Consider the following 27,604-nt stretch of genomic DNA (forward strand, 5'->3'; position numbering starts at 1 on the left):
GCGCAATTAACGCTCCACCAAGCTGTGTACCATGTTCGCCATTCGATTCTACAGTTCAATAGAAAAATCAATTTCGTTTTGGCTCTGTGCCATAGACGTTCTATACTTTTGCAAAGAATATTGCGCCATCGAAACTCGCGAAAGTGTGTTAGTCGGTTTTAATAGAATATGTTATATTTATACCAGATATAACTTCAAACATTTATAGAAACGTGGTCGAATTCGATACCGGCGTTCTATTGTTCTCGTTTCGCGATGACCATTGACTTTTAACGCGAATCTCGGAGGGATTTGTCTCGTCCAAATTAAGGGTTAGATCTCAAAATTTCTCCCTGATAAATTCTTTTACTCGGTTAGCGCCGCGTTTCGTTAAATCGTCAAAAGATTTCCGCCGAAATCGATATCTGAAAAGAAAGAAAAAGTCAGAGCTTAGAAAATGGCTAGCACATTGGCGCAGAGAATCAAATACGCGATGCAACATTTATCGCACGAGCAACACATCTCTTTGCTGGCACGACCCAACTGGAGGAGGATCCAATGGAAAAACGTGCACGCTTTGGTGAGTGACTTACTTCCTGCTTCGTGGTCGATAGAAAAGTGCAATCTCCAAAGTAACGTGGCTCGAGGATTAAACAATTCTGGCGAATAATAAAGGCTGAGCTATTGCATGCTTCGATCCAGTAATCCCGTGCGTTACTAGGCGAACCCGTTCACCACTCGTCGCGCTGCATTGAAAGCCAAAGCGTCCAAAAGAATCAAAGTCATGGCGCGGCCAAAATATGTCGCCAAAAAACACGACTTTACGTGAGTAATATACGTTCTACGCTTCGTTACGATCACAATTTTAAAGGTCGAATAAAATTTCAAAAATCCGTTTGATTTCATCCTAGAAAAATCCCGCCGTTGTATCAAAAAATCCACCCAAAGACACTCGAGGCTAAAATCACGAAACGCATCATCGACCTGGCGCTTCCGAAAAAGAGGTGATCTTTCTAGCATCAAAACGAGTCAGACCATCGAAGGGAATTAACGAATCGTTGTTCGATTAGAACGCTGATGTCGAACATGGTCTTTGCATCCATGAGCAGCAACATAGCCGAGACATTGTGGAAAGTTCAAAACTCCCGGTACCGGAGATATCGATTCTTCTGCAACGCCAGGAAGCAACGAGAAATGAAGAGGAAGTGAGTAACGCGACAACGTTACAGGCATTTACTTCCTGTGCCTTTGTGCACGATTCGATGGGGGGAAAGCAGATGTGTAAGCAATTCTTCGAAGCACAAAACGCGAATGTTCGGGTTTGCGAAGGGAATCTAAGGGAAAGATTACGAAAACGCAATCGGATTATCATTCGAATGTTTTCCGCTTTTAAAATCGGATTTGAAAATTGTGGATACGGTTTCTTCTTTTGCTGCGTCCCCTGAGATCCTGTCAAACGTAAATGCAATTCTGTATACATGGACCTGCATAATTTCTTTTATATCGTTCGTAATATTCTTCGTGAAACGGTGTTCGAAGGTGTGAAATGAATAATTCGCGCGATACTAAAAATTTCGAACGAGATATTTCGTATCAGGTATTTAAAATATCTCACGAATAATTAATTACTCCGACATTGGCGGAATATAATGTTCCACCGAAAAAGAAATATTCGCGTCTCTCTCCTTCTCGATAGAATAAAATTTCAAATTGCACGATGTAATTACCGCACGTTCCGAACGATTATCGATGTACCGAATCCACCGTTACGTTTTTATTAACACGTTCACGCGTGGCAATTATGAATTTCGATTTAATACCCTTAAAAACGGAAGGAGAGACAATAGCCGCGTGATCCGAAATCGTATTATTTGGCGTGGAAAATAAAATAAAAATAGTGATTGGTTCAATTTGAAAAGTGCGCAGCTGAACTAGCGAAAAATTCGTGATCGATGTACAGCGTCGAAAAATCTGGTGGGCGAGATTAATCCTTTGTCGTAGATTTGATCGAATCAAAGGGACCGAGAAGTATTGGCTATCCACTTAGCCGATTTTCATGGCTGGCCAACGTCACTATTAAACTTCGTATGGAATTCGCGAACAGTTAACAGACACGTGTACTCCAAACGTAATTATTAATAGTGCCCAAGGGTGTCCAGAAATTTGCCGAACAAATAGGAGATGCTTTCGCCTTGTTCCGCGTTGCACCGCTTTTACCGTTGTTCCTGTCGTCCTGAACACCATGAATACAGCGTCAACGTTAACGAAATATTCTTTGTGCCATTCGTTAATATTCCTCGATGTCGTAACGTTTCTTTTGTCGCAGACAAAGAATAATGGCAAAGTTACGTCGAGCGATAAAACCCGAAGACTGGGATCGGCACATAGACATTCTGTCGAAACTGGCGACTCCGAAGGTGCCACCGAAACCCAGAATGCCTGTACGTAAAAGTTCTTCTCTTCGAAGGTAGATGGAAAGATTTTTGCGAAAAATCTTTGCCGTCGAAATTGTGCGTAAAACGCGGAAAGTTTCAGAAAACGATAAATTGCAGTTTAAGAGAAAAAGGTGGAGGCCAGTCAACATGCGAAGAATCGAAGAACTGTCGACGCCCTCGATGAGGGAGATACCGCTTCCCAAAGATCCGTTCACCGTACCTCAAACGGCTCTCATTTACAGGATCAGCAAACGAATGGTGGAACTTTCACAACCAAGAGAAGTACCGGATATTGCCGAAATGTTCCGGATACCGGGCTACGTTTCTCCAGCCGCGTTGGAAGCCGTAGGTACTGTGGGTGATGAAATAACAATCGTTTCAAATGTTTGTTCAACGAGAACTTTCATTTCGAATATCGTTCGTAATTTGAGTATCGACGGCTAGCTTTGATACCCGATATCGCATATTCGACATTCCCATATATTTTTCTACGCAAGGATTTTTCAATTTATTTTCATTTGTTGCGCGATGTATTAATTTGAAACTGAAAACCGATAATTTTATGGCGTGCACGCGATCGAGTATGCATCCAGTGCCTCTGAAAATATGTATCTCTATTTCGTTACAAAGGAGAAATGTGAAATCGCAAGATTTATTACTCCCGTAAAATGTGTGGTCAAAGCACAAATATGACAGAGTACCCGCGTTGAAGTTGGTAACGTGACGGACTACAAACTCGAAGGATCAGAGTTTCCAATCCCGATGTCCTCTGATTCCTTCCTCACGGATTTTCCTACCGTACACCTACCGACCTTTCTTCACATTTTTCCCTCGTCAAACTTACCACTCACCGCTTACACGGATTTCTAACCACACGAGTATCGCGCGCGTACTTAAGGAAAGTTAACGGGGAAAATGGACGAGTTGGTGAAAATTCTGTAGTTCGAGGTAGTTCGTCAAAAAGATACGAATTTTTCAAAGGACGATTCCTATTCTCTGCATTTTGATTTCAGCGTGTTGATTCAGCGATAATTGAAACAATATTTTCCACCATTAAACGGTTGAACGAGGAACCCACTGTTTTACACGAGTTCGACCTCGCTCACAAACAAACTAGAATTTTCCATCGAATCTTTGACCGGTTCAGCAAACGTGAAGTTTCCTAGGAAATTTCCTCGTTAGCTCGTGCTTGCGCGAGATACACTGTCGGTCAAAAGTTTCAGACCACCTAATTTGTTCGTCACCCAACATGGATCTTAGAATATTTAGCAAGTAGAGCAGCACATTGAAAACGTTACAGCAGTGATTACGTTGTTAAGCTGCACGATTTAATACACCTTGCAGATTTAACTCGTATAGTTTCTCATCGTTGGTAAAAAATTAAAGAAATAATTAGTCCAAGTATTGAAATTACAGTTAACAATTTTTCGAGTATGTTTTATGTGTAAAGTTTTTACCGGTACTGTGAGTATTCAGAAACTAATTTTTTGCACGTTAACCAATTAACCGTTGCGTCCGACTAAACGAGCATTTTTCTACTGGAAAGCTACGTGGTCGTCGTCGGTTGAATTTAATACTCGTTCGGGTCGTTTGTTCGCCTTAAGCGAAGAACATTAGAGCGAAGGATGCATGGTCTTTAATTTCGCAGCATCCCCGAGGACGATAATCCTGGCGAAGCCGGTTGAACGGCCTGCAGGAGTCGAGACGGACCTCAGAAAGGACGCTTTCACCGTGTCGCCAATGGCGTTGAAAGCCAAGTGCTCGAGGCGACTAAAATTTTTAGCCAGACCGAAAAGAAGATGAGTCGTAATTTCGCTTCGGTGCATTCGCCATCCCCTTGTCCTGTCCTGTATCGTAATGTCATCTGTATATCGTCCTTCGCATTAAACTCGCTTAAACAAAATTTATCGTGTTTGATTTTCTTGTTTGAGAAGCGCGAAGGATGTGCTGGAACACAGGAGAGAATTTAATATGCTATGTGGGAATTGTGCAAATTTTACGAACGTTGGAAATCTTTCGCACCAGTGGACGTAACAATCGAAAGATATAAAATACGATACTCTAGAGATCCAACAGATTCCTTCGTTCAAACATTTTTCTCCCGCTTTTATCTACAGAATAAACTTTTTACCCGATAACGATAACGTTCGAAACAAGTGGAAACTATGAAATCTACGTAAATTTTGGTGGTTGAAGAATCATTTTGCAGCAGATATTCGCATAGCACTCGCTGCACTTTCGACATGGAACGGTACGGACGGGAAACGAGAGATCGTCGCTAATTTCAGATTCTGATCACCATGGCAGAGTCAAAGTTCCAGCGTATGTAGGCGAATTAATATGTGCTTAGCTGTTTCGCCGTCGAGACTGCTGACAACCGCTATAATTGTACTGTTACGGAATTTCCGTGAGCGCCTGTCTACCAGGGAACACTTAATTCCCAAGTAACTAGTCCTGCTTCGCCGACTGGTTAACAGGGTTCGAGGCATAGAATTTACATGAGAAGTCCAAACACTGTGATTACCGTGTTATACCGTCGCTAACGAGATCCAATCGAGTTAACATTGCGTCGATTTGAATATTTCCCCAAGAAAATTATTATCGTTTTAAATTATTCCTTTTCAAATTTTGCGTTCAGAAATTCGAGTCTAAATTTCAACTAAATCTGCAACGTCTATCGATCGGTATAGCACATATATGCAAATGGTATTCAATTACAGTATACAATGCATTGGGGAAAACAAAGGCTTCTTCCCTCGTCTGTTTGCCGTCTCTCGTCGGTCGAACGTTTCTAACGAATCTGCGCGAAAATCGAGCAAATTTGCGTGGACCGAGGAAACGCTTCTTTCGAGCAACAAGAACAAAAAAAGAAGACGGCGGAATCGCCTTCTATTTACAAAATCGTTCCAGCGAGTGGAAACGATCGGTTGCTGGCTCGACGAGTGCTGTTCCGCACGTTCCAACTCTTTTCTGTAGAATTTCTATCGAGCGCGAGACATCCCCGTACGGAATACGTGACACGTATCGAACATCGTTGCACTCGATGTACCGCGAGACATCGATCCGGTGTAAACATACTGGCTACTGCTATACAATCTCCATTGTATTCTTTTCCTTCTACCTATCTTTCACGCTTTTATACGGCCACCGAATGCTTGTTTCCATTAATCTCGAGAACACTCTTCGCGTTCTGTTACCCCGTTAAAAATCTCCCGTTCGAATATTCCTTTCTTGATTTTATCGCTGACATCGCGTATCGGATAATTAAACTATCGCGACGTTTCGATTTGATCCGTAAAGTTTGCCCATTATCGGAAGAGTTTAGCGATTCTTTCAAGCGTAAAATTTGTCGAATATTTCGCGAATAATATTTGAAAAACAGGGCTTGGTATTTAACTGGAAATACCCTTCGTTTAACAGTGAATCGACACCGATTCGAAAGAGAGGAAATCAATGTGCTTCATTGAAAATCATATCGTTCGTTGTGAATTGTTCCAAACCGTATCTGCTTCCGTTCTCCGTTGATTCGATCGGAAGCTCCGGAGGACGAATCAAAAATTCAGATCCAGGTAGAACTGCTGAATTTTAATAAACTAGTCAGAAATGCTTTATACTTATGCGGACTTTTATTTTCCATCGACTTTTCTTAAATACGATTGCGCAAGATTGCTTCGTTTCTTTCCGATACCGATTAGGAAACGCGACTCGATTCAAATGAAATTCTGCTCGATAACTTTACCGATCGTCTTTTTAAGAACGTAAGTTGCAGAAATTATTGATCGTTTAAAGCGAATTTAGAACGTTGGTTGTAGCGAACGTATTAGAACACAAAGTACAACAAAGTGAAGATAAATTAACTTTATCGGCTCTTTGATTATAAGTTTCGTTCATTATAACTTAAAATCTTCTTCGCTGCAGCATCTTATGAAGCAGGTAGAATACTGAAAAGAAAGTAATTAATCACCAAGAAAATAGAATACTTTTAAGCTAGGCCGTTAACTAAAAAACAAAAGGTGCCTTTGACATGGTAGGAGGAAGGACACATTTTTAGTCCGAGAATCTGTAAAAATTTGCATCGACAATTTCTTACAGTTTTTGACCGAAAGTTAAGCTATTTGAAGTTACGGAAACTCTTCCGTTTCTCTCGAAAGAACGTTGCTCCGCCATAGAAATATCATTTTCTAGAACATCGTACCGTAAGATCTTATCGGTTCGATAGCTGCAATCCAAACATTCTATTCCAAAAGACGTTACAAACGTTCCGCGATATCGTACATCGATATTTCTCTTTCTCCGAGTTCTTTATAACTTGTAAAACCACTTTAAACGCACCCCCGTGGCAAATTCTTATTTCAAGCTAACGACAGATGGTACGAAGTTCGTTTATTAAATCGGAATTGAAATAAAAGGATAAGGAGAAGACTTTTTAGTTCGATAAAGGGTATTGGTCAACAGTGTCACGAAAGTAAACCGCGTTAATAATCGTGGCAGCGTCGCGAAATAAGGTAATGTACACGGAAAAATGAGGTCCAATGACGTCGCATTTCGGAATCCGTACACGAAACGACGACCAACAATGGCGTTACAAATATTTCGAGCGCACAATACACGTGTGTACGTCTCGGTTCAACGCTCGCAGTGCAAATTCGCGGAGCGGAAAAAAAACGGCTGTTAGCGTAGCTGAAATTGAAGGGGTAGTTGCGACAGCGAGTAGAGACAGAACCCTTTCCAAATACACCCGCTACCGCATAACGAATGGAATGTAAATGTAAAGGGTCGAGGACGAGTGGAATCCTCTTACGATTCCGTCCACGTTCGGACATTCTTCTGTCCGTGGCTGTCAGAACGGACCAGGCTGTGGGCCTCCTCTTCTCTCTCTGCTCCTCGCCGTTTGATGCTTCGGTTCTCTTCTCTTTCTAGGCTTTGCTCTATAATGCAACAGAATTTCAGTTGGACCTCCAGGAAAATTAAAGGTATAATGGAAATGAAGGAGTAATTGTAGTTAAAGCGTATGTCCGAGAATTGGGAACAGTTGTTAACGAAATATTAAACGAAAGAAAAATCTGGCCAAAACATGGAAATACGGTATTAAGATTGTTAACATTTAGGAGATACATGTTCTTCGTTTTACGTGGTTTTATTCTTTATTATTTTTGTATCTTGTTATTCATGGAGCGAGTTACAAATCCCATAAACTGAGCATTTAAAGGCACGTGTTCCCGTGACGACGTCATTTTAAATCGCATCCGAGCGAAACATTCGACTACTGGAGGTCGAGGTTCGGCTTTATTGGATATTGGAAAACGTCCGCACCGGTTTCCCTCTACTAAAGGCTGGTCCTTGGAGATCAACGAGATCCTGCGACCACCTACGATCATTGTTCAGACCTGTGGCTGTTCCAGGTCAATCCACGTTCCTCCGGAAAAGCTGGCTTTACGAGATCATGGATCCCGATGACGGACGACGTCTCTGCTTCTCGTAAATTTTCCAACTTTCTTCCTACATCATGCGTCCGCTAAGGAACCGGTCTTTTCGCCGTACAGTTGAATCCCCTCTTAAAAGAATCGGTAATAAATAAGTCGAGGTTGGTTAAAAAAATTAAAAACACGAGGAGCTGCTTCCAAGATAATGCTTCGTTAAGAGAAAATACACAGTACGATATGGTAACTGTAACTGCAAACGTAACTGTAATAAACGGAGAAAACTTTACTCGGGTCACTCGTAAGCCACCATTCCACCGGTTGGCGTAAAACTAAATTACCAAAAGTTACTGGATTCACAGACCATGTAACTCTGATCTATGCGGTCCCGCTTTACCGTCAACTCACTCAGCATTTCCAGATAATATTCCGAGAGTTTAAAATATCTAAGCTCGGGGAAATATTTTATATACAGAGCGCGAGTACTAAATACCGAGATTAGACTTACAAAGATCGCCTGTATTTTAAAACGGTTTACTTAAAAGTGCCCGCACGCTTTTTACGTTTCGCCGCATCGCGAAAGAATTAAGCGGCGCTTCAAGCATGTGCTTCAAATTAAAATTGCAAAATAAGTAATTCGATTTCGATGTTAGAGAAGTACGGGAAACTGAAATTTATATTGTAAAACTGGCAATAAATTTCGATTACGCGAAACAAAGGACATCGCGGTTCGTTCGGTTCAATTTTCAATGAACTCCCACTTTCACCAATTGCTTCTTTTGATCCTGTCAGATTTCAGGATCGCAAACACGTTTGTGCATTAACCGGCGTCGCAAACGAGAAACTTTCGGAATATCGAACAATTTCGCGCGTTAATCAAGTAAACTCGTTTTGCAATGGACGTTAACACTCTGACGCTCGCATATTTTATGAAATCAATGGATTTTGTAATTTTATATCGAAAACGGAATTATTCGGAATATTATATTTACGAGCTTTCAGAGCGTACGTCACAAAGTTTTCATACTGAAATTAATACGATCGAAAAAAATAAAAGAATGTTGTTACAAGAGATTATTATATCGAAGCCATAAATACAAATAGAAAATAAAAAAAAAGAGAAAAGTGATACGTGAAATGATAAAATTCAATTAACCGTATAAATGTTCGAAATAAATCAGGCGGTTCTGCTTTTAATGCTTCGTTCAAATTTGAACACGTTGTCTCGTGGGATTAACCGATGATGGGATTCATAAATTTAATGTCTTTCTGTAATCGGGAACAATCCCTGAAAGAACAGATTAAATAGTATTTTTATTATATTAAATTGGTAGATTTGAACCACTGAATTAGTAGACTTTGATTATGAACGAGTGCGTTTAAAATTGTTGTAAATAATTTCTATAACAATGTAAATTCGATAAAAGCGTAGCTCAAGCATTGATGTAATCAATATCCGTGTAATCGGTTGCCAGGTATCGTTACCAGCAGCCGCGGGCTGCACTCGATAAGACCGTGAAAGCAACCAGTTTGATGACTTTTATACTTTCCCGTCGGTTTAATATAAAGTACCGAGAGCTCGATTAATCGCGCGTCGACCAAGAACGCTGCTAGAAAATCGATAATTCTGTAATCGGAACGCGATGAAAAGTGGCGAAAAATCTCGTTCGAAATGACGTTTCCCGATGAAACAACCACGAAATACAATAAAACCTCTAACGATTAACGCTTTACCGTGCTAAATTTTCAAATTTCATTAAACGAGACCAATTAAGCTTCAAACTACTTATAAAATATGTTCCGCTTTAACTCATTGTCATTCAATTTTCGTAGAAATCGAGTTCGCCAGAATTACCTATTAACTATTAAACGTTGAAAATGAAACCGTGCTCCGAATTAAATTTCATCACCGTATATTCGAAGACACCACTTGGAACGTAGACTTCCTTTCAACGGCGTATGTCAAGTTTCCTGATTGATACATTTGTGTCGAAATTTTCAAATTAATTTTCCATATTAGCAAATATATTCTTCAGATCTTCAAATTGCTGGACTATGAAACGATGCATCGTAGCGACTTAACGCGATGCCTTCTATAAGGAGGAAACACAATTTCTTGCGGCTGATGAACTTCTTTTCCGTATCGAACGTTCCAGGAAGAGAACTCGGTTACCCGTCTACGTGTATGTACTAACCAGCCTTCACTCCGTACCTTTCCTGTCATGTACACGTCTTACATGCAATATCTTCTTTGTTACGTAGTCCAAAGCTATATCCGGTAGCCAAGTATCTGGCAAATTAGCTATCTAAAGCGTGCAACCTTTTTACTCCCTTCTAATATCCTTCTTCCTGATTACGCTGTAGAGCTTCCTTCCTCTTTCTTCTCGCCCTTCTTGTACCAACTTATGATCTCAATGTCGCATGAAACTTTTGTCATCGGAAAAGCATTTGGGAATTATGTTTTCCTCGATGCCTTGGATATTGGATTTTGTATATCTTTCTTCGGAATTTTCCCAACTAACGCTCGAGAGATACGATGGTTAAAAATTACCGTTGAAAATAATTCGACTTTGAGTCCCGTCCAGTGCTTTTACGATGTAATGAACAATAAAATGTCAAGTATAACGCTTGACATTAAATGTAATTAATGTTAAACGAGTATTTTAAACGAGTTGAAGCGAAGCGAAGTCAAAGTGTTCAAATACCGTGCATCAATGACAACGTCCCAAAGGAGAACATATTTCAATGACAGAGATAAATTGCACGGAAGATTTTACTTATTTAGACATTGTTTTCTTCGAAAGATTCTCAAACGGTTCCATCTCGGAACGTTATAAATGTTTCTCCATTATCGCGATAAAAAGCAACGGCAGCATTTAAATTATCACAAACCAATGCGAAGTATACCAAGGAATGTATCCAATTATCCCGTTTAGTTTCGTTCGACGTGTTTCCTCTTGACTGTAAAAAAAAGTGAGAAACACATATTTCACTCCAATACGCTTCACGAATACTTTTTTAATTAAAAGAACCGTTTCGTTACCGCGACGTAATTAGCGTCATTTAATCTTCCCCTCTGGGACTCGTTTTAATTGGAAATTCGGTGGTTGCGCGCAATGATCGCTCAGGAAATCGAAACGCTTCGTTTACAATCATTGCGCTTTAAAGCGCGATGACTCGAACGAAACAAACGAAATTAGGCAGAAAGCTGTTTGCTTGTGTCTATAGATAGATCAACGAAACGATGTGCCGCTTCAAAGGCGTGGATTTACATGGAAATTATTTGAATCTGGTTAAATGATATAATGATAGCGTCGAGAATCAACCGGCGTACAGTAACGAGGCTCGAATGTCTTGATACGATTCCACGAATACTAACCGTGCAACATTCGCTTAGTATTATTTGTTCACGGTTGTATATTAATGCTATTTTAATGACGGTGTAACGGTACTCCAATCTGCAAGAATTGTTTTATCCCGGAGAAGTGGCCAAATTAGCGGCACGAGTCGAAGTATACCGTAATGAGTTGATTTTGAGGATCACAAAACTTTCAAGAAGAACTGGTCGTTGAAAGGAGCCGAAGACAATGCAGATTCATTCGCGGATGACTTTGGTGTCACTTTTTATATACGGCACTCGGAACTTTGGACTTCCGGTTGGGAAAAGAATAGACCGCGGACGCGAAACGATAGATCAGCAACCGAAGAATCTAATTTTACGCCATGCCAGCTCCGATTTCTCTCCGTTTCAACGATTTCATCTAATAAAGCTCGCTCGTTCGCTGCGCTAACGAATCCCATACGTGGAAACGATATTAAGACTCGGAGTTGCTAGGTAACCCGGTGACAAGTAGACCCTATGGTGCATCGAAATTACTGTTTAATAGAAATGTTAGTAGCGTACGAATTTAATATTTCACGATGTTCGCTGCGGAATCAAACCGACGACCGTGCGCATGGAATTTCCATCGACTGCTGAACAGATTGCTAAACATTTTACGCGATCATCGGAAATTTTTAAACTTTGTTTAGCTATTCTGCTCGTTTGAACGTTACCGACAAATTAGAACCGAAACGCTTAAAGTTCCGACGCGAAAACAAATTCCACGTCTTCGGTTTATGTTACAAATGAAAGGCATAGTGCTTCTAAATGAAGGCCAAGTGCGTTCAAATTGAAACTCGAAGAAAGTCTGAAGCGCTCCGTATTAAATTATTATTCATAATCCTCGAGTCTCTCGACTCGAAGTAATTTCGCTCTTTCCGCTTTGCGCGTAGAAATTTCAGCTGAAATCTTCGAACAAGCCACGGTAGCGAGACGTCCTAATGAAAAGAAGGACCGTCGATCAACTAAGTGGTTGCTTGGCGCAAAACGGTGACTCGTAATTTCCAAGAAATCCGAAAGCAACTGTCAATACGCGAATCGAGCGATCGATAAAGCTGGTGAATGACGAGGAAAGCTTCTAACGCGAAATAAGCTACGAATAATGCTTCGGTTCGATCACTTTGCACCGACGTGGCCGAAAGGGTGAGCCAGCAAATCCATTTCACGGAGTTTTACCGAATGATAAAACCATTTCAAAGGGAGTCCTCCTAAAACGCTTTTTTAATTGGTCGTTATCGAGAACAAGGAGTCGAGTCGTTAGACAGAAAAGAGGGCACGGAAAACGTGTTGGTCAGAAGTTTTCTGGTTCCAGCCAACGATCATGGCGAACATCGCGAAGTTTCTTACGTCACGGCAATATCGTCGCTTTTGTACGATTGTACTTGAATTTTGAGAGGAGTAACTATGGTGGTGTTGTCTCGAATACGAAATAACTCTAAGCGTGCAATACGTTTAATCCACGATGGATACGGTGAGCGGTAAGATCGTTGTTGAAATTGAATCCCCGCGTGAAAAGGAAGCTTCTAAGTAAGCTTGCGTGCCGTAGCCGATAACGCTAAGTTGGAGGCTTAGCTTAAAGGAAATAAAGATAAATGACGGCATTTCGTGCACGACAAATTGAAAATGGAAGGGATGCTATCATATATCAGTATTTGTTCTCGCTTCTTGCGCATTGGCAATAACCCGCGACATCTCGAGAGCCTATTTTTCCCAATTAAGAACGACAGCCATGGCAAATGTTGCAATGGGACGTTCAAATTTCATTAATCTTCTTCTGCTAACCTGTCCGATTCATTCCCTCCCTTCTTTATCTTTCGACTCGTGGCCTTGCACGAATTTCAGAACTTCGAGCGTTTACTTCCGAGACTAAAGTCTCACCGACTCGTTACGCGTGATTTATTCTTTACTCTTAAATGTTGCGGACAATTACATTCGAAAATGGAACACATAAAATTTCTTTAAGTCCGAAGGACCATAGTTCGCAGGTCAATTTCACGCCATTCTCTCTCGATTGTTCTCTTCAACAACTCTGTCCTTTGTTCCTCCGGTACCATTTTCCACGCGCGCACTTCTCCTGCTCGTTTATCATGCGCTTCTCCGGTATCCGGCAAAGAAACCCAAAAGTAAATTTACATTATATCTTATGCATCTTGAAATTTATGACGCGACTGCTTGACTGAAACATACAAATTACCGAGCTCCAATTAAATCGTCCCTTAACTTGATATCGATCCTCCTCGCCGGCGACGAAACTAGATTATAACTAGATTTCGAACAGGAATCGTGATTCGATTGTAGCACGATCCTGAATCGGGAATAACTACATTCTGAACGCTACAGCTAAATGCATCGTGATTCGTTTACGATTCGAGCTTCCATCGATCGTCGAATTCTTCGCGAAACCAGCCTAAACAGTTCCTCTTCGCGACCGGTAACTCGATAACCGCGATAAGCTATCGATTTTTCTCGTTGCATCTTGACCCAATGACGCAGATTCACGGAGAAGGTAAACATCGACAGCAGTTTTCGAGTCGAAGCACCCTTTTTCCAAATTTTAATTGCGCTTTTTGTCAATTCAGACTCGATACAATCGTTGGCTAGGTTCACTCGCAGTCGAGATACACACGGTTACATCGAGCAGGGCTTAAATTGCTTTTTCCTCGATATCGTTTTAAATAAGAAAAAAAGCGTCGTATCGCTGTTCGTTTCATTTACGGCGAACCCATCAGCTTTTCCACTCCAGCGAGAGCTTCGAATCCCGCCGCGGTTACGATGTGCTAGCCGGAAGAAGGCCAATAAAAAATTCAGAAACCAGGTAAAACTATCGTGTGCGTCTTCTTGCCGTGTATATGGAAGATTTTCCGGCTACACAGACATTTGCATTCACCGAGAAAGCGAAATTCGTCGATCTCGAAGGAAGGGAACGAAGGAGGTGAATTCCACTCTGGCTTTTCGACAAGAAAACCTGATCGACGTCAGGTAGCGGGACAATCTATCACCAGGCTAGTTCTGCTACTGGCTTCGACATAAAATCAATGCCGATCCTCATTTCCATGTAAATTATCTCTGACATAGTCTACCGTCGAAACAGGCAAATCTAGTGGCTGTGTATCTATTAATCTTTACGTGACGTTCAAAAAAATAACTTTTATTTCGATCATCGGGTAATAAAATTTAATGCAAATAATTTGCACTTTGTATTCAACAGCAGTATCAGAGGAAATATCGTTCTAAACAGTTAAGCGAGTGACAAATTTTCATTAAGTTGCACTTTAAGTAGATCGAATACACCTTTAATTTGTTCGCCGATGGAAAGAATAATCCACGATAATCGTAGATACTTTCAAAGTGGAAGAAATTGCAAGCAGGCTGGGTCGATGCATCTCCATTAGTCAAGAAAGTATTCTCGAGCTGAATCGGAGCGAAGAAAGCGATGAATATAACCATTGACGACCGCCTTATCTTTTCTGAAGCAAACTCGCCGATTGGAATGCAACGTGACGCGGAACGAACGTCAGGAAAAAATCCCGTGAACTTCGATTCTTCCATCGATAAGATTCATAGTTGATTTATGCCAGTAGCTTTTATTGCGATTTCTCTCGCGTAGAGAAGGAGACAGCCCAGCTTAGAAGGCTTCCAGACGAGCTGATCCTCTCGATAAAGCCGATATTTGCGTATACACTGCATTCTTCGTATAAATCAAGTCCCTTTCTATCGACTCACGAGACATCGCTGATCCCATTCACCGCGAAAATCATAAAACTCCGAACAACGCGAAGTAAATAGAAGGAGAACGACGAAAATGGATAACGATCGTTTTCGTGCTCGTACAAATGATAAATTTCAGATGTTACTAGAAAAATAAGAGATCGAATATTAAGGACAAATCTTCTTTTGTTCTAACGTAACCAAACTGTTCGAATAATTTGTCGCGATATCAAACATGAGTGGCCCCCCAAGTAAGCAGGCTGTCGTCGAGTTTCGGACGTCGAAGAGTCGTCCCTCGATGCAGACGTTACAAAGACCTAGCCTGAGAGCTGCGCCCAGCGAGGTAAAATTAATCACCTAACCTAAGAAGTAAAATTCTTAGGTTAGCTCGATTTACAACGTCATCGTTTCAGAGCAAGAGGAGATTGCTATCGAAGATCTCTGTTTTCGGCTTCCTCGGAAGTCGTATGTTCTTCCATAAACGCGGAGATCGATTAAAGGTACGTAAAATATTTCATCTCGACAAGAAAAGAAACATTCGATCGGTCGACTATTCGAACTACCATCTAGGCCATCGATGAATATTCTAAACACTTATTGTGTTCGATGATGAGAACGTTTACTACATAATAGTCGTTGATTAATTGACGCCATTGACTTAAACCCAGGTCCCCAAATATCAAAACACCTATCGTCTGGAACCGTTTCGCGCTTACCACGCAGACGACGTCGACAAAATTGTGCAAAATATCATGGAGAGGAAACTGAGTATAGTCACGTCGTACGATCCGCAACAAGCGGCTCAATTAACCTCCGAAATCGGAACTGACGTGCAAAAAGCGATCATCAGGAAGGATTACGACAGGTAATCGCTATTCTCTTTCTTCCGAGGGTCAATGTGCTTCACGCCGCAGTAGAAATGTCTACGCATAGTCAGACAAGTAGTCAGACATACGATAACCACCCGCTACCTTCGGTGACTAACACAGTGGACTTGTCAGTATTAGTTTAATCCACTGTAAGCAACGTGTTAGCTTCAGACAATCAGTTAGCGAAATATTGGTACTCGAGAAAAATTCGCAAACACTTCTACGAGCAGCGTTGAACCTCGAGGTTGTCGTAAATTCTTTCGTAACAGCTGCCCACGGCAAAAATCGTTCGAGTTACGAGTTCCTCATGTTTTTAATTTGAAATTCAACGAGAGCAATTGCATCTTGATAAAGTGAGCATTGTTTCGCGAGATGCGCGCAACTCGGGGAATCTTCGGGCACGCCTTCGTTAAAAACATTTTTGCTCTCTATTTTCGAGTTGCTCGAGCTGTAATTTAGATTAGACTTAATAATTCTGTTACTCTTGTTACAAGGTACAAAATAGTGACGCAGGTGGGTATCGGGCAACGTCTCGATCAAGGCATTCACGCAAGCTTTCAGTGTCTCTGGGACGTGGAACGCGACAATTATTCCTACTATGTTTTTGAAAACAACCACATATACGCGTGGTGCTGCGTATTCGGTATATATTACGAGTAAATCTAATCACCTTTTGTGTAAATACGATACTGATTTTACAATCTTAACTTAATTTTTACCATTTCTTTTTTGCTATTACTTTTATACTGCAAGACATCTGTCGATGACGACATATAATAAAAGAAATATAGAACGTTGCAACGAGTACTCTTTCAGCGCTTGAATAATAAATTACCGAAAAGCAAAAAATATTTTGCAATCGTTGGAAAAGTTCCGATCGATTACGAAGTGACCACACGGTATTAATATTTATTAGTTTCGCAACTGTGTCCCTGTTTCTCTTCCTCTCCCCTTGTCTTTCCCTACAGCCCCTAATGTTCGATTTTCAGCGATGATTTATCGGCAAACTTTTCGCTGGCTCGTCTACCCTTCGTTGGAATAATAGTCGGCGATTTAAAGTTTCGAAAACATGCTCAACATTTTTATAGATATTCACAGACTTGTTGGAACATTGTGGTCGATTGGTTTCCAGTTCGTTCAACAACGAGGCAATCGCCGTCATTCGATAAATTTGTAGTTTCAGAAATCGAAGTATTTTCACGTGAAATAATTATAACGTTTACGCGCTCGTAAATTATTCTCCTTCCTTAAAGAGACTACATTCCTCGGTAAATTACTATAAAAAAGTTAACGTTGCTGCTATCGACAAAAAGTGGTTGATAAGATGAGAAGACGAAAAACGACTATTCTGTTTTATTATAGTTAGCTAAAACTCGTCGAGTTTGAGATCCATAACGTCTTGACGATGCCGGCAATTTCCGAGCCCGTAGATTTTTCGATAATGCGATTACAAGAAATACAAGCGCCACCTTAATGACCCGGTTGGAAATTACCGGGAAATGTGTGGCCCGTCGCTCGTTAAATTAATGGCGCAATTTCAGCACCGTGCCGCGTGACACGAGACGGCCTTGTTGCGCGAGAAAACACGCGGAAAATCGAAACAAGCATTTCCTATTAGATCATTGCGCATCAAATAATCGATTTCGAAACAAAGCTCGATGACATCGAGGCATTACAAAGTACCGCCTACGCTGTGTCAATTTCCAGCTTAAAATTTCACGAAAATGAAATATCTGATAATCGTTCCCGTATTGTCCGACACAGAGTATTAATAATATTAACGAATTAAAATCCCATTATGTCGGATCGCTTTCATCGAAATTGAAGCATCGAAAGATAGGGTTTCGAGCCAGAAGAACCGAATGTTGAGAAAGTTATGGTCTCCCTGTTCGAGCTCATTAACTTCGAGCAAGTCGTTAAATACGTAAGAAACTTACCTGTAGTCCACGGGACTATCTGCTCTTATAACAAATTCACTAAAACTGTTGCCTGCACACCTAACAGCTGCCGTTCTAAATCTAGCGCCAACTTTCGGATAACAAATGGTGGGCGGAATCTCTGTGGACTTTCAACTCGCCAAACTATAATAAAGTCATTAATCCAACGAACCATTTCTGCTTCGGTTATGTAGGCATGTATAAAAATTTAATTTACCTTCCTAATTTCTAACTCCAATGACTTTCCAGTTCCGAAGCTCCGACTGTTGCGTTATAATTGCAGTCTACTGTAGTTTTAAACATTTCAAACATTGTTCGATACCGCGATGGAGTGTTCAAACTACTCGAAAGCTATTAAAAATTCATCGATTGTTCGAGCAGCGAGCAATTTCGTCCGCGTTTAATCTAAATTCCTGTAGCGGAATTAAGTAGAAGAGATTCTGCGTCGAGCTGCTTTGCTTTGTATTTGGTTCGGTTTTCGCGTCGCATAAAGCGAAAGGAATGCAAAGCACCACGTTCAGTGCCGCTTTATACACCGAGTACATTCATACCAGATTTCGAGTCGGTTCAAGAGACATTATACGTAAATTTAAATGCTCCGGTAAACCGGATGAAGAACTGAATGGATCAACTTGTAAAGTTGCACGTTCCGACAGACACACTAATAATCGGAAGTGGAGTTCGCTAAATTTCGAGTTTAATAGAAACGACCTATCCCTTTCTACGTTCGAAGCGGTGCTCGAATTGCTAATTCGGAAACTTGAAAATTTATCGGGGTCACCTTTTAATTAAAAAATTTCGAGTTCGATAATTTTATATAAATTCTCGGACGTAATCGCATTTGTAGAACCTTAGAGTGAAAAATTGAATAACTTACTTTTCCTACTTTCGTACTTTTCAGATCATTTTCTTTACGCGATCTACTTCGGCACGATATATCGAGCGATACGTTCACCGTCACAAAATGTTATAGAACAATTTATCTAAGATTCGAAGTTTCAAAGAAAATTCGCTTTGATCTGTAGCGACTCTTACCTACCTGTTATTTTACTTAGGATAAGTCTTCATCTATGCTCGTGAAAGGTTTCGAGACAGTATCGAAAAGGATTATAGGCAAGCCCGTTAATCTTGTAAGAGGAGACGAAACTTGGAGACAAGGGCGTCGAAGGAGACGAGGTACATTGCCGCTATCCGTGGTAGCGGCAATATCCCACCGGAAATTCCGGTGATCATGGTCAGCGGGACAAGGAAGACGAGAGGTTCCGAGATGTGTCCCCATGAATTTACATTGGCGATGTGTCCTCGTCTCCGTTTCGTGGCGGCCACCTAACAGATGCTTCTCCGCGATTTGCATAAAATGAGACCACCAGCCAATGCTCGCTCTGTGTCCCCGTGGGGACATGTGTGCCATTCTATCTACGCATAGCTGGACTTTAGAACTGTCTCTTCCATTATCGGAAAACGTGGTACGGATTTAATACCGATAATCCGGTTAATCGTACCGTTGGGCCAAGTCGCTGCGCTAACGTTGCATTGAAATGAACTTAAAAAACTCTCACCTACTTAATTTTATTCTCAAACATCAAGTTCGAACACTGCTTTAATTTGCTGAAAATTACCGTGTGAACGTTTTATTGATATTCCCAACATAAAATGGTTAACGAATTGATTAGGTGAAAGAAATGAACGAGTATTCGTTAACAGACAAACCGCAATTTATTCTTTTACAGAAATGTTACAGTCAATTTTGGCAGTAAGACGAAAACACATCGAAATTTCTTACACCTTGTAGGGTATATAGCAACAGTTCGTTTTTTCGTTAATAAAATATTTGAAAAGCAAGTTTCATCCATTCATAGAAAATTCAGATGCGTAAAAACTCCACTCGGTTGTGGGAACGATAACACGGTGCGTTGTCTTCGCGAGAGCACGAAGAAACGCTGGCCGCTCACCGAAGTATCGTATTCATCAGGAGTAGTAAACTGAACAAAATCGCTCTCCTGTTGATGTTGCCGGTGCCACCGTGTTGCATCGCCGCGGGATGTTCGCCTGAAAAGGAACTCGATTCACCAGAGGTTCGATCTATCGCTACGATTCGAAAACTGGATTGCCACGGAGAAGTAGAAATTTCGAGGAAAATTGGGAAAATTTCAGCGGCGAACAAGGAATTTACATAACGAGAACGCGACCCGCGGTTTAATTTCAATTCACGGTTGTTTCTCGTTCTCCCGATTTCCCGAGCATGTTCGTTAACGAGAAAACTGTAACGAGTTTCACGAGTTGCAGCAATTGTTGCACGGCTACATCGAAGGAACAAGTGTCACCGTAATTTCTCACGCTTTTCTTTCCTTTTTCAGCCGTCGCTCAAGATGCATGCACTTTAAAAAGCAACTAGTGATGGAATTAAACGGTTAGGCCACCTTTAAGCCAACTTTCTTTTCATTCAAAAGTTATACTCGTATTTTAGATCTCAAAGGTGGCTAATAACGCAAATATCGATACATATCAATTACCAACATTCGCGTGAAATCGGTACCGGAGGAACGAATCGTTTTGATCGAGTGGAAAGCCATTTTAGATTGATTGACACGCTTGAATTCGAGCGCCATAAAGTTCAATCCTTTTACGAATATTAACAAGCATTAGATTGCAACGCATTGTATCTCCATTCTAATCCACCCACTCTATCCGCCATATTGACAAGCGACGCGCCTCGTGCGTGTTTTTAAAAGACCAAATTAGCAGCATATTGCAGACTGCCGTAAAATATGTGTTAATCCCATCACTACATGCAGCGTAACGATCGAAAGTGCTCGAGCGAAATTTCCTCCTGCAGACTCTCTCGCTCTCTGATAAGGGTCTTTCGCGAGATAGATGTTCTTAAAGTATCTCGACGTTCTTTGATGCTTCGACGGGATCTCGAGAGGTTGATGGAATAAAGCGGGTTTTTTTGTGTCGATGGAGAAAAGCTTTCCTTCGAGACTTAATCGAGCGTGTTTCATCCTCACCGTTCAACACGTGAACCATCACGCTCGCCGGGGCAACCTTGCTCGAGACGCACGTGTAATTTCCGCTGTCGTTGAACATGGCACGGGTGATTAGCAATTTGCTGGTGGTACTGTTCTTACCTTTCTCGGTTTCTAAAGAAACGCCACCCCTGTCAAATGTTAAAGACATTATTACAAATCCCGGTAACTCCCGCTCGAATATCGTTTCGTCTTTGTCGATCGTTAATTGCTTTCGCGAGAACAGCCTGTCGATTGCAGTCGATCGAGACGAACGGTGAAACGCGAACTATTTCTACGATATTTCGTATCTACGAAAAGTTTATAAACCTCTGAAAGTTTACAGTGGAGTTGAACACACCTTGGACCATCGAAATCGATCAGAGCACCGGCATGGTACCAAGTCACGTTGCTCGGAGGAATATCTTGCATATCCACGATGCAAGTCAGACTAATCGTGCTACCTTTCTTCACGTACACTTCTTCTGGGCCTGTGATCTTCGCCTGTACGTCTGATATTCCAAGAAGCAAAAACAGAACATAAGTAACGCGATATATTACCGATATAAGACGACTGTGAAGAATGAATAATTGGGAGAAGCCTAACTTGCGCGCGATTACACCCTATGACTTTGGCGATTCTTTAATAAATTACAGAAGCGTAAAAAAACGGTACATTTGCTGCACTCGCGGTAAATATTTAAAAATTTCTTCACGAACGTTTTGCAGTAGAGATAAATAAAATACTCGTACTTTAAACTCTTTATACCCTCTTCTCTTTCCTTCCGAGTCGTAATGCACATAAATACATCTAATTTTCAGGATTACCAAATTTTCGAGGAGCATCTGGAACTCACCTAAAACTTTCAAAGTAACCGCCCTATAAATCTTCGGTTCTGTATTAACTTGACACTCGTAAACGCCGGCGTCCCGTGGTTGCACGTAATCTATTCGCAGATTCCAGTCGCCGTGCTCCGGATTGTCGACTATCGTAAATCTTGCGTCACTCGTGTAAGTCACCGTCATGGACGTCAAGATGTGTAAGTCCCTTTTTCGAATCCAAGACACCTGGGACAATATCTGAATCAGAATACGGGATATTTCGTCCGTCGTTCAGCTACCCACGATAGTCGAACCCTTGCACGAATCGTAAGGAAAGGGACGATCGAACGTTCAAACGTTTCTTCCAAAGTTATCGCGAAACATTAGCAGAACCTCGAAAAGTTAATTCTTTGATCGATAAAATAATTTTGAGAACGTAATTGTGCAAAACACGAGGTCCCGATTATCAACAACACATTTTTTTACATAATTCACCGTTAATATTGCTTGACATTTTTCCTTAACCTCGTTTGCAAACTCACGCTTTCAAGGGGGAAAAACTCTGGAGAAAAACGCGCGCCACGATATAATTCTCGCTATTTTCTTTACTTCACTCGTTTGAAAGCAAATGTACCGAAAGTACGACGCAATGCATTCTCGAGAAAATCTAATTCTACTTGCACTTTGTAGAAAACATTAGGTTGTCGCGTGTTAAATGCTCGATTTCGAAGCGAACAAAGTCTGAGACAATTTAGCGACATAAAAATTGCAGAAAATAGCATATATTTATTTATACAAGGCTATAGAATTTTAATGATGGCATTTTGCAACGAATTAATATTATTTTGCACGAAATTATTGTCGTCAAAGGAAGATAAATAAATCGATCATTTCGCCACGACCTAATATTTGATTACATTGAAATCCTGATAAGAACAGTGCACAGTGTCGAAGACGAAACACCATAGTGTTAATTAAAAAAAAAAGATGCGAAAAACTCACGGTTCTGTTGCCCAAATTCTTAACACGACACAACAGCACAACAGTTTGTCCAACAACGGCGGTCACTTTTTGTGGCGAATCTATATAAAAATACGTCCTCTTCGTCCCTCGTTGCGAACGTTCCCCTTTATCGGGTTTCTCATCGTCGACTCGTTGCACCGCTAAAATTCAGGCATCTCGCTTGAACCCTTGGAAACCTTTGCCTTTCGTTCACGAGCTTTTATTATCCGTGTTTTCGAGCTAAAGTGATCGACGATTGAAGCGCGTCACGCTAGTTAACTTTCGGAAAATGGTAACTTATTTTCGAGCACAACCATCGTATCAGAAAATTTGTGTACCGTAGCAATTTTACAACGAAAACCTCTTCCCTTGGGATTCGAATTTTCCGATTATTTCGGTCAACGAATAAAACGCGATAGAATGAAAATTTTAAAATTCGTCCAATGTTGATCTTTGTATTTTCATTTATAAAAGCATGGAGAAAGAATAGTATATAAAATACATTATGAAGTAATCGAATATTTAAACAATTTCATTCTATGTTTCAAAATAATTTCCTAATGTTCTCTAATACTCATTGATCATAGTTAATTCCGTTTGTAAATAACAATAATTCGATCGCCGATAATTGATCATCGAAATAAATGGTTCTCGAATGGTATATCTTAATATTTCTTGTACCTAAGTTCCTGTGACTAGAAGGAGTTTCTGCGTGTAACAGGTATCCGATTCCAAGCAGTATAAGGGCCATACCATGGAACGGTGCCATTGTTTTTATATACAAGACGCTTTCATCTTTACTCGTTGTGTTTTCGGTTCCCCCAAAAATCTGAGAAATCGTCGACAATCGTTAACGATTCCACGATCGTCCCTTGATCGTTAACGCTTCCCATCCTTCGTCTTCCGAAAAGTACTCTCTGAATTTTCATGTAAACCAAACGATCACCCACGAAACTTCCGGTGAAAAAAAAGTTAATCTAACCGTAAGACAACCATAACTACAATTTTATATGTCTTTTAATATTTGTTAGATAACGTAATAGATTCCTAACTGAACCACTTTAATAGAAATAAACTTATAGCGCGATACAATTTTTTATTTTATTTGGAAAATAACGACGCGTTTATTCGTATAAATGAAAGAAGGTATAACGTTTAATATTGTTTTATAATCGTACGATAACGCGTTCACGCTCGATCATTCGAGGCACGACAAAGGAATAGATTCGAGAACAACGCGTTCCGACAGCGTTCCAAATACTAAAAGCTAGTCCTGGATCGAGGAAACGAAAAAGCTAAAATCAGGGTGCAGTGGCGCCTCGCGATGCAACCGATATTTGCGATTGCGCCGACAACCCGATGTACCTTTCTCATCCTTTATCTCGATTGCTTATCCTCCTCCAATTATGCACAAGTTCTTATTTTCTTAAAAATATATTCTATTTTCCTCTTTAGTAATAAAATATAACGGTCGATTGAAATAATTTCATATAAACAACCAATTATACTTCAACGTTTTAATAATGATTCAACAAATATACATACACCGATTACCATTCAGTAAAATTTGTAAAGACATAAAAAAAAAGAAACAATACATATTTTAATAAACCTAAATGGCAATTCAATAAACGAAACATATTTTCGCAGGTACATGTACATGTATATCGATACAAACTTTTTTCAATACCATAACATGATAAAATTTTTACGGTATAACAACTATTCGTACAATAAAAAAATACAAGTATGTAAAAACGCTCAACAGTTAAGCAGTACTATGCAGCGAATATAGCACACTATCAGATCAGGCGAGCGCTTTGAAGTTCCTACGGATCATAGGAAGCACATCGTGAATTTTACGGAACTCTATAAATAGTGTTACATCTGTGTAAATATCTATAAAGTTCATAATTATGTCAAGCTTTAAACTTCAAGTTTAAAAATGTTTCTTTTGGACTTATGTACTATACATACACTCCCTCGTATTATGAACTTTGGAATGCTTAATTCCTAATAAAATCACCTTTAGTACCACCGGTTTTTGAAACTAGTTCTATGTTAGTTATTTTCATAGAATTCGGAGAAGCCGCATATTTGCACATGTCATATACTGTTAGCGCCGCGATAGTCACAGCCGTTAAAGCTTCCATTTCTACGCCAGTCTTTCCGGTACATCTAGCTTCAGCAGTAATTTCTACTCGATGTAATTCCGCATTTAAATACAAATGCACGTTCACGTAGGATAACGAAAGTTGATGACATAGTGGTATCAATTCAGGTGTGCGCTTAGCGCCCATAATTCCTGCCAACTGTGCTATGGACAATACGTCTCCTTTTTTAATATTGTTTTCGTTTATCAATTTACTTATATTCGAATCGACTTGTACAATTCCTCTCGCTATCGCGACGCGCTTAGTTTCGGCTTTCGAACCAACGTCTACCATACTGGCTTTACCGCTTTCATCTACGTGTGACAACGAAGAAAATAGTCTTATACTTGCAGAATTCTTAAGCGAAATTGTCCCGGGTTTTAAATTATACAACGCGCTGTTTCGTGAATTTTTATGACTTCTGAAGTGCACGCGTTTCTTTTCAACTGCAAGCACAAATAGATAAAGTTAAATTTCTGACTCCGTAAAAATAGAATTTGACGTTATTGCTTATGGTTAAATTGAGCGATAACGTTTGTACGCATAGCTTTCGCGAAATTATATTTTATACTAATATAAAATTCCCACGACAACCGACTAACCCCCGATTAGAATCATTGGCCTGTTTTTCATCTGGGATAGATTGAACATTCCTGAAACACACATTGTCCAGAACATATAAACGTTATCGCTTCGCAACACTTTACGATGCAAAATAATCTTTTACCGCTCATATTAATCGCATGAATCAAATTCGTTTATAGTACCTGCATGCTGCTTCTTTTTACGTCGTACAGCAGCTCCGATCATTTCCTTCAAAACATCATCTGACGCTCCGTCGCGTAAAGCATCTCTGAGGGATACCTCGCCCTTTCCCTCGAATAAACACACTTTTAAATTTCCATCTGCTGTTATCCTTAATCGATTACACGAACTACAAAAGTGTTCACTCATGGACGTGATGAATCCAATTTGTCCTGTAAATCCAGGAACATGATACGCCTATTTCAAAATAATATTTTTATAGTAACAGGTACGCAAATATAAATGATATTTTATTAAATTTCGTAAGTACATACTTTGGACGTATTATTAGGTTCGTTTGGAAGACGTTGTAGCTCAGGATATACATTTCTAATAATTGTTTTCATAACACTAAAGGAAACCATTTTATTCTGATTCCATTCATTCCCATCAAAAGGCATATATTCGATGAAACGTACATCGATTGGACGATCTTTTGTTAAATTTACAAAATCGATTAATTCGTCATCATTAAAGCCTTTCATTACAACACAGTTCACCTAAAATTTCATCTTACATATTTATTGTACAAACATTTAATTGCACATATTTACAAATATTTTGAATGTTTCTTTTACCTTCACAGGATTATAACCTAACTGAATAGCCAGATCTATGGCAGCTATAACTCTAGACCAACCCTTTCTACGAGTGAATTGCTCAAATCGATTTTCCTTCAATGTATCTAATGATATATTTATTGCATCTAATCCTGCACGCTGAAGTGCTGGTAACTGACGTGTTAATGTTAAACCATTGGTGGTAATTGCAACTTGTTTTAATTTGGGTAACTGCTTCAAGCCAGCTGTAATAAAATATATATAATGAGTAACACATAATTTTATTAAATATAAATAATAATTTTATTACAAATTCAATTATTTACCAATGATATCAACAATATCTTTTCTAACAGTTGGCTCACCACCAGTCAAACGTATTTTACATACACCTTCTTTAACAAATAAATCTGCTATTTTAATTATTTCTTCCGTTTTCAGAATACCGTCATTTTTGGTTAATTTAACTCCTTCTGCTGGCATGCAGTATAAACCTGTAATAAATATAGTACATTGTGCAATCATTTCAATTAAAAGTATAAATACCTGTTTCATGGATACATACACCGTAGATTACAGCGTTCAGTAATTGAAATACGTAAGTAGGTATGATGTCGTCCAAATGAATCCGTAAGAATGTCATTGTTACTTGTGTTGTCTAGTAATTCTCTAAACTGTTGCACCTATAACATTATGAAGTAAAAATAATATTGTTTTATGCTTTATGTTTTGTAGAGCACAGTCATTTAGAAAAATTATTATTTGACATTATTAATTATTAGCTTGGTTTACAGAAATTGATATGATTGGTAATTGATAAACTAGTAGTTGTCATAAATTCTTAAATAATTATATTATCACATTTAATTAAAAAATTTACGGAATTCCTAAGACCTCCATAATACAAAGAAAAGTTAGAAAATAAATAAAACATTGGGTTCAAATTTGAAACGAAATGATCAATATTTTGAACACAGAAGAAGATTATACTTACTCTGGATAAACCACCTGGAGTAACAGCTGCTTCTGTAGATGAACACACAGCACCAACTAACCTCACGATATTAAATTTACGAAACATTTAAATGACACGTTATAAGTAGCAACTAAATTATAAATATATATTTTCTAACCTTAAAAGGAATGTTTGTAATTTTCTATACAAAAAGGTAAAAAATAAATCATACAATTTAAGGTTTTCTAAGACAGGTGACGTTTCCTCTTACGTATTTGACGATTTCATTGAAACTATACCGTGCACACTAACCATGTGGTTATCTTCAAAATATTGCTAATCATTTTCGATGGCCTTGAATTTGACAGACCTATTATCATGATGTAATCCTTATTAATCTCACGATATCGTCAAATTATTTTTATCGTTGCTTCTTTCAGCCAATCATCAAACGCTTTGCACAACTCTCTATCAATTTTCCATAATTCCCGGTATAATCTTGAGGGATGGATTATTGATATTTAACTTGTAATACATGATTGATTAGTAAAAAATACAAAATGTTATTTATCT

General features: G+C 39.6%; 4 protein-coding genes across 15 annotated transcripts; 2 read left to right on the top strand and 2 right to left on the bottom strand.

Moving 5' to 3' along the window:
- The first annotated feature begins 229 nt into the window (after positions 1 to 229).
- Theg (Testicular haploid expressed gene) lies at positions 230 to 4,317 on the top strand. 4 transcript variants are annotated; one of them, XM_076538109.1, is made up of 7 exons: positions 230 to 559; positions 701 to 804; positions 891 to 983; positions 1,050 to 1,184; positions 2,306 to 2,420; positions 2,532 to 2,759; positions 4,063 to 4,317. In XM_076538109.1, exons 1-7 carry the CDS (start codon positions 437 to 439, stop codon positions 4,078 to 4,080), a joined length of 816 nt encoding a protein of 271 aa, XP_076394224.1. In that variant the 5' UTR covers positions 230 to 436; the 3' UTR covers positions 4,081 to 4,317. The 4 variants fall into 4 exon arrangements, with proteins under 4 accessions (XP_076394224.1, XP_076394226.1, XP_003701491.2 ...); XM_076538111.1 differs by having other exon boundaries at positions 231 to 559; positions 682 to 804; positions 2,532 to 2,763; XM_003701443.3 differs by having other exon boundaries at positions 231 to 559; positions 2,532 to 2,763.
- Positions 4,318 to 14,401: 10,084 nt separating this feature from the next.
- LOC100876420 (dynein light chain Tctex-type protein 2B) lies at positions 14,402 to 16,586 on the top strand. Its single transcript, XM_012281396.2, has 4 exons — positions 14,402 to 15,267; positions 15,338 to 15,424; positions 15,593 to 15,789; positions 16,288 to 16,586. Exons 1-4 carry the CDS (start codon positions 15,160 to 15,162, stop codon positions 16,451 to 16,453), a joined length of 558 nt encoding a protein of 185 aa, XP_012136786.1. The 5' UTR covers positions 14,402 to 15,159; the 3' UTR covers positions 16,454 to 16,586.
- A 2,841-nt stretch (positions 16,587 to 19,427) lies between these two features.
- LOC100876303 (irregular chiasm C-roughest protein) lies at positions 19,428 to 23,987 on the bottom strand. Of its 3 annotated transcripts, none has more exons than XM_003701534.3 (6): positions 23,241 to 23,917; positions 22,560 to 22,720; positions 21,593 to 21,803; positions 21,097 to 21,247; positions 20,739 to 20,887; positions 19,428 to 19,779 (listed from the first exon to the last, which is right to left on the bottom strand). In XM_003701534.3, the coding sequence occupies exons 1-6, from the start codon at positions 23,326 to 23,328 to the stop codon at positions 19,679 to 19,681; spliced, it is 861 nt and encodes a 286-aa protein (XP_003701582.1). In that variant the 5' UTR covers positions 23,329 to 23,917; the 3' UTR covers positions 19,428 to 19,678. The 3 variants fall into 3 exon arrangements, with proteins under 3 accessions (XP_003701582.1, XP_076394325.1, XP_076394326.1); XM_076538210.1 differs by having other exon boundaries at positions 21,593 to 21,815; XM_076538211.1 differs by lacking the exon at positions 20,739 to 20,887 and having other exon boundaries at positions 21,593 to 21,815; positions 23,241 to 23,987.
- A 74-nt stretch (positions 23,988 to 24,061) lies between these two features.
- Positions 24,062 to 27,514, bottom strand: Mocs1 (Molybdenum cofactor synthesis 1). 7 transcript variants are annotated; one of them, XM_076538169.1, is made up of 8 exons: positions 27,344 to 27,514; positions 27,071 to 27,102; positions 26,642 to 26,759; positions 26,403 to 26,570; positions 26,095 to 26,321; positions 25,792 to 26,016; positions 25,480 to 25,714; positions 24,062 to 25,158 (listed from the first exon to the last, which is right to left on the bottom strand). In XM_076538169.1, the coding sequence occupies exons 4-8, from the start codon at positions 26,557 to 26,559 to the stop codon at positions 24,566 to 24,568; spliced, it is 1,437 nt and encodes a 478-aa protein (XP_076394284.1). In that variant the 5' UTR covers positions 26,560 to 26,570; positions 26,642 to 26,759; positions 27,071 to 27,102; positions 27,344 to 27,514; the 3' UTR covers positions 24,062 to 24,565. The 7 variants fall into 7 exon arrangements, with proteins under 7 accessions (XP_076394284.1, XP_076394281.1, XP_076394283.1 ...); XM_076538166.1 differs by having other exon boundaries at positions 27,210 to 27,437; XM_076538168.1 differs by having other exon boundaries at positions 27,071 to 27,126; positions 27,344 to 27,426.
- Positions 27,515 to 27,604: the final 90 nt, after the last annotated feature.

Source organism: Megachile rotundata, chromosome 12 (assembly GCF_050947335.1).
Source record: "Megachile rotundata isolate GNS110a chromosome 12, iyMegRotu1, whole genome shotgun sequence".
Lineage (NCBI taxonomy): Eukaryota > Metazoa > Arthropoda > Insecta > Hymenoptera > Megachilidae > Megachile > Megachile rotundata.